Raw genomic sequence first — 7,118 nt, forward strand, 5'->3', positions numbered from 1 at the left:
ACATACACATGCACACACACACAAGCACTTGAACACAAGAAGTATTAGTGCTAGATGCAGATCTAGTTCTGGGTGGGCCTGGGATTTTGAAAACACATTTATCTGAAAAGAGTGTTTTTGCCTATGTGGTTATGCACAGACTGAGATGATGTGTCTGATACTGTCAGTTCTTCTAGCTGCCTCAGTTTGCAAGTCAGCCAATTGAGTGTCAATTGCAGTACCCCCCATCAATGTTTTCATCGCTGCTCACAGTGAGTGATCATTAACACAGACCAGCACATTTGCACGAGTGAACACTCACACACACACACACACACACACACACACACACACACACACACACACACACACACACACAAACAGACACACATACATCCACACGCATACACTCATGTCCCCGTTCTGTTGGCCAAGTGCTCTCCCTGTGTCAAACACTCACCCAGCGGAGGTCAGTCAGGAGAAAAAACTCAAAATCAAAGCCGTTGTCATAGTGACAACTCCCCCCCCCCCCCCCCCACACACACACCCTACCCACACACAAACACATGCACTTTACCCAGCCGCACCGATCAATGGGACGCCGTCAGGATGGGGGCCAGCTGTGTCCTAGAAGATCCCACTGCCCTAAATTCAGATGCCACCCATCCTACCCCACCAGATCAAACTGTCGAACAGTACACCCGCTCAGTACACCAGAGAGACCAACACACACACACACACACACACACATACACACACTTACTAGGAGGGCTCAAGGACATCTGAGAAGTCGAGAGGGAAGAGGAGGAGGTGGAAGAGGAAGAGGAACATCAGGAGCCATCGGAGGAGCAGAGCAGAAGTGGAAAGAAGTGGAGGAGTGAAAGCCCTGAAGACGAGAAAAAGAGAAGAGGAAGAGATGCTTGAAGCATACGGGCGACGGTTCTTGGGGCCGATGTGCCTGGTCATCCTGTGGGGTGCTGCGTGTCTGGGCCAACGGATGACTGGTGAAGGTAAGGCACCCTCACCTCCCCTGCCCTCTCTGCCCAGCTGAGGGGTGATCTGCCTGAGCTGCTGAGAGAGGCCGTCAGGAGGATGATAGCATCTGGATAGAGGCAACCCTTTATTTCAGAAGTTACTTAAAGGTGGGAGAGCGGGGAGATAAAGATATGGATATTGCATCTAGAAATGTTTAGGGCAGTTGGTTGAAAATGCTGGAGAAATAACTGGAGAATCCTGGTTCGTTTTGTAGTGGAGTTCTGTATTCATGGTCATATGTTATTAACAATAATCCATCCAAGCAGTGCTGGCAGCCAGTCTGAGGATTCATTCTGAAGACTTCTTTGATGCTAAATGAAAAAGAATGTGACCAGTCTCAACGATTGAATTGTTTGAATAATATATAACCCACTGTATTGACACAGTATTGACACATGTCACTCTGCACAGATGTGATTAGACCTTACTCTCACACACACACACACTCTCACACACATACATAGACTAACTGGTCAACGTTGGGCTTTACTATTTTTTATACATATCATGGGAAGATGTTACAAATAGTGTGATTTTCTTTATTTTAGTAAAGCTGAACACCTCCGCATTCACTCTAAGCACTTTAGGGAGGTGACTGAGAATCTGTGGATAAATACCCATATGCTATCTATTTAAGGGTGACCCCAGTACAGACATCTCTCTAGATATACTGGTCATCCATGTACTGATTACTGTGGAGCTCTATTAACCCAGATAATTAAGCAGCCAAATTAATTTCCAGTTGGTCGCTGTGGGTTTTAATTAAAGTCCGCAGGCAGGCAAATAGCTGGCCTGAAAACAGCAGCTGTGTAGAAGTCTGTCTGATCGATACATCACTATCATCAATATTCGTTTCAGTTTACATCTATGCTTTCACTATTCCATCCTGTTTGTCATTCTTCTATTCTTTCATCCTTTTTTCCATTCCAATTTGTTGGTCTTTTCGACGTATTCAATTGCCTATAACCCAATGTTTCAACCCAATACCTCATCATAACTCTCATGTCATCTCCCTATATCATATCTCTTCTTTCTGCTGTTCATCTTCCATTTTTTTCTCTTTCTCTTTCACCTTCACCTAATCATTTCTCTTTCCCGGCTCTGTGCCACGCTACCTCCTCTGCCTGTCACCTTGGAAACCCTCATCTCTCTTTTCTTTCTCTCTTGCTCTCTTTCTTTTTCTCACTTTCATCTTTCTCATCCCCGCCTGTCGTTGCTTGCCTCTCTCTCCCTCTAGTCCCTCCCCAGGGCTGTGTCACTTGGCACCTCTTTTAATGGATCTTTCTTCATTTCCTCATATCGCTTTTTGTCTCATTCCTCCTTGCTTTACCGCCTTACAGTTCCATCTTATCATTTACTCTCTCTCTCTCTCTCTCTTGTCCGCTTTTCTTTCACTCTCTTTTATCCTCCTGTCATGTCCTTCCCACCTACCAAAGGCTCACTAGGAGCTGTTAGTTAAACGTGTTCATCCGCTTTCTCAATGGAAAACAAATATTTCATGGTGCATTTGAAGATGACACCCTTCTCTAGTCACACCCTTAGTTTAATATCCATGCACACCTCTCTCGCCCAAGTTACATCTTGGAAAATGAGTCTCCCTTCTTCTCCCCATCTTTCTGTCTCTTTCTCTCATCCTCTTAGTCGTATCCGCAGGAGACGGCTTGCCAGACATCGTCATTGGCAGCGGCGGCTTCCGCATTGACCACACAATGGGCCTGGTGTGGCGTCTGGCCGAGCTGCTGGAGCGCGGCAATGGCAGCGACGTAACGCTGCGGCTGGAGACCGTGGGCACGGACGAGGTGCGGGTGATCCGAGGCCACGGTCTGGTGCTGGCGCTGCAGAGCCCCGTCTTCGAGGAGATGCTGAGGAACCGCAACGCCACCACCACCACCAGCAGCGGCAGCGACGGCAGCGACACGCTGGTGATCAGGGAGAGTGCCGACAGCGTGCTCGTCTTCGACCGGTTCATCAGGTGAGAGGAAGCAAGAGTCAGGGAAGGGGATGGTGAGAGAGGGAGGGAGGGATGGAGGGAGGGAGGCAATAAGTGGGGAGGGAGAGGGACCGCCCCGGTCACACGCTGGTCATCCGGGAGAGCGTGTCCGTCTTTGACAGGTTCATCAGGTGAGAGGACAATAGGGGAGGACTGGGAGATGTGAGAGGGAGCAGTAGAGGGGTAAGGGACTGTTGTAGACCCCTCTGTATTTGGGTGGAGAGGAAATGATCTTAAAATGTGTAAGAAGGAGAACAGAGGCAAGTGAGAGGGGGGAACAAAGAGAGTGGGGCAGAGAGTGTGTGTGTGTGTGTGTGTGTGTGTGTGTGTGTGTGTGTGTGTGTCTTCAGTGGATTACATGATGCTTTGAACCAAGGAACAAAGAGAAGTGAAAGGAAGAGAGAGAAAGAAAGACATGACAGAGAGGGAACGAGAGAAAAGGGGAGGGAGAGGGAGAGACTTGAGTTGTGTCAAATAAGGAATACAGGGCCTGAGAAACTCAGAGAATAGGAAGAAGAAGGAAAGAGAGACAAAAAGAGATTAGTGAGAAGAATCTCAAAGTTTCCCTCTTTGCCTGGGCATGTTGCCTGGGCATGAGATGCCAGATCGTGCAAAACTGCCTGTATCTGTTAACATGAAAGTTCTGGAAATATACTGGCTGAATAATTCTACATATTCCTCTCAAATAGCCACCCTTCTCTCGGAGGACGGAAACTCTTTCTCTCATATCATATCCTGCATTAAGTTAGCTCAAACTGGTGCTTTGAACTAATGCCAAATCACACATCCTTACAGAGGCAAGCACAGGCAGCTTGAAGGCCTTTGTGGTATAGGAAAGGACGCTCTCTAGTGGCCATATTTGGAAACGCACAAGCCTAGTGATTCAGTGTCCAGCAGGAGGCCAGATCAATGTGCAGCACTGGCGGACTGCCAGATAGAGAGAGAGAGAGAGAGAGAGAGGCACTGCACATATCGACCGCTGTATACTTTAAAAGGGTGCAAATTACATTTATTAACAACAGCATAGGTGCACACTGACATTCCATTCCAGGAAAACCGATTTCCAAGTAAATACTACTTGACATGCACTCAGCAGAAAGAGAAGAGAAATGTAATGTGGTCTATTGGACACTTGGAAAAGAAAAGTGTCCCTTTCGTGGAAACAGCACTGTGCCTTGGATGCTGAATAAAGCCCCTAAAATAGCGCCGCAATCTGGCCCATCCTGAACACTGTGCAAACCGGGAGAGGGTGGTTCATATCAGGTCAACATGGTTGCTTTTCTTACACCAAGTTTGTGTGTGTCTTACATGATAGACACACACTCATTACGAAAATACTCCTTTTTATTTATAGAGCTTTTTTCAGACACTGGGCGACTATAATTGGAGAAGGCACCTGGGCTGTCAGGTGCCAACCAAGTGGGCAAGTCAGGGACATGGAAAGGAACTGTGGAAAAAACAAGACCCCAGATCTCACTTGACATTTCCATTCACAATGACCTGCTATAACCCGCATAGTGAACAGAGGGTGGCAGCTGTGTCCAAATGGTTGCTGTGCAGAGACAAATATACTTGTCTTGTCACCAGCAAAAGTAATTGTAAAGGCAGCCTGATCGATGATGCAACATTACGCCATCATACTAAACCTACAGCTAGCTTACCTGATGATTTGTATGATACTGTCTGATATGTATGTATGTATGTATGTATGTATGTATGTATGTATGTATGTATGTATGTATGTATGTATGTGTATGTGTGTGTGTGTGTGTGTGTGTGGCAGCTTGGACTTTTATGTTCCATCCTCAAAGCTGATTTCAGTCCTTCCTCCTGATTGCTAATGGAAGAAGGTTCTGATTTGCTGCGTAGCTTTGGTCAGCCCACTCTTGACTAAGAATAGGATCTCACTACTGTGTTGCTGCAGTCATAAATCAAACGCTAAGTCAACGCTAAGGTACTGCTGAATAATGTGCCTTTCATTCTCCTCCTCCTGAAAATGCTACTATTTTCCTACTCTAGACTCTGCACCTTTATTATCCTATTCTAGACTTTAATACCAATGTTATATCAACATTAATACTAATATTGACATCCTGCCCCTCTTCTGCGGTTTGTCCTCATAGATACCTGTACTGCGGTGAGATCTCTGTGCGTCTGGACCAGGCCACCACCCTGCACCGTCTGGCCACTAAGTACAACGTGTCGCTCCTCCGCCAGGGCCTCAGCCAGTACATGAGCGAGAACCTGGCCGGCGATCGCCCCGGCAGCCGCGTGGTCAGCTGGTACCAGTACGCCGAGCAGTCGGGCGACGAGGCACTGCGCGACAGCTGCCTGCAGTACCTGACGTGGAACCTGTCGTCGGTGCTGCGCAGCCGCGAGTGGGCCGAGGTGAGCGCCCCCCTGCTGCTGACGCTGCTGCAGCGCTCCGACCTGGTGCTGCAGAGCGAGCTGGAGCTGTTCGAGGCGCTCGAGGCCTGGCTGGAGCGCCAGGACCCGGACGGGCTGACAGCGGAGAACGCGCTGCGCTCCATCCGCTACGCCATGATGGCGCCGCGCGACCTCTTCCGTCTGCAGCGCGAGTCGCGCGTGCTCCAGCGCTACGGCGAGTCGGTGCGCGACCTGCTCTACATGTCGTACCAGTTCCACTCGGCCTCGCCGCTGCAGCTAGCCAAGTTCTTCGACGTCAACTGCAGCCTGTTCACACCGCGCAACTACCTGGCGTCGGCATGGGGCTCGGCGTGGGTGATCAACAACCCGGCGCGCGACGACCGTAGCGCCAGCTTCCAGACGCAGCTGGGCCCAAGCGGGCACGACGCGGGCAAGCGCGTCACCTGGAACGCGCTCTTCTCACCCCGATGGCTGCCGTTTAGCCTGAGGCCGCCGTACTCCGAGCAGGGCGCCATGCAGCCGCCTCCACGGCTCGAGGCCGGGCGCCCGCGTGTCATCATCACCCCGGCCACCTCCAGCGCGGACATGGCGGGGGTGAGCTTCCAGAAGACGCTGCTGGTGGTGATGAAGCGGCACGGGAGGATGGTGGTCCGCCACGTCTACAACTTCCACCAGAGCACCGAGGAGAGCGGCGCCTTCCTGGCCGGGGCGGACCTGCAGCACCGCACCTCTCAGTACCTCACCAACGGATCGCTCCACCTCCACATAATTGTCAAGCCCCTCTACCAGAGCCTCATCGCTACCAAGAAGTGACGAGCCACCCAACCGCCCACACGCACACACCACCCAACTCAACACACAACCTAAATCTACCCCTGTGGTGGCATTGCTTGCTTGATAATAATGTTGGTCCTCAATCAGTATTACACTCATATCACAAAATTCGTATTTTTTGAAGAAGGGTTGTGGGAACATAGTTGTAACACTAAATAGTACCCATGTATTCAACCCCCATCCCTCCAAAACGCTAAAATAAAGTGGCTTTAAAATGAAAAGGCACTGGTTTGTGGGAACATCAAAGGTGGATCAGAATTACTAAATACAAGGGTGACTGTTCAAGAAGCAACTGGACAAGTTCCAGACAAATTATTGAATATTATAATGTGCCCAAAACCAGATATGACTAGATTAATAGCCCATGCTAGACAAAGTACAACAGACTTTCATATTGAGATGTAACTGTGTTTTGACAATTATGAAAATTGAACATGGTTCTAGGTGCTACTTTTTTTTTTATAATATCTCCATGTGGAAGGCATTCATGTTTTAGTAAGTAAATACACACTGTATATATGTTTACAAACAAAAAGTAAATCTTGTTTAGTTTTAGATAGCCAAGGCAGTGTGCTCCACAGAAGGTCTCCTCACAGAACAATTGTCATCCCTAAATTTCTTAGTTTTGAAGTTTAGCCAATCAAGAAGGAGTAGAATATGACCATTTAAATGTAATTTCTATGTGAAGAAATTAGAGTAGTATTTGTAATTGCTGTTAATTATTTTTTTCTAGTTTTGGTCTCTGTGTTGGTGTACCATAATTTCAGACTGTAATAAAATCAGCTAACACAACCATTGTGCTTAATGTCATTATTACAGAATATTACATGACTCATGAAAACTACATTAACCTGTCATCTATCCAATCAGTGAATGAATTAAGTTATACACT

The 7,118-nt window shown here is 48.1% G+C and overlaps 1 protein-coding gene across 1 annotated transcript; it reads left to right on the plus strand.

The window, feature by feature from the left end:
• Positions 1 to 895: 895 nt before the first annotated feature.
• On the plus strand, positions 896 to 7,018 carry LOC105893568 (BTB/POZ domain-containing protein 17). The gene is made up of 3 exons (XM_012819995.2): positions 896 to 989; positions 2,656 to 2,986; positions 5,128 to 7,018. Exons 1-3 carry the CDS (start codon positions 896 to 898, stop codon positions 6,203 to 6,205), a joined length of 1,503 nt encoding a protein of 500 aa, XP_012675449.1. The 3' UTR covers positions 6,206 to 7,018.
• Positions 7,019 to 7,118: the final 100 nt, after the last annotated feature.

Source organism: Clupea harengus, chromosome 23, assembly GCF_900700415.2.
Source record: "Clupea harengus chromosome 23, Ch_v2.0.2, whole genome shotgun sequence".
In the NCBI taxonomy this organism is placed as follows: Eukaryota; Metazoa; Chordata; class Actinopteri; order Clupeiformes; family Clupeidae; genus Clupea; species Clupea harengus.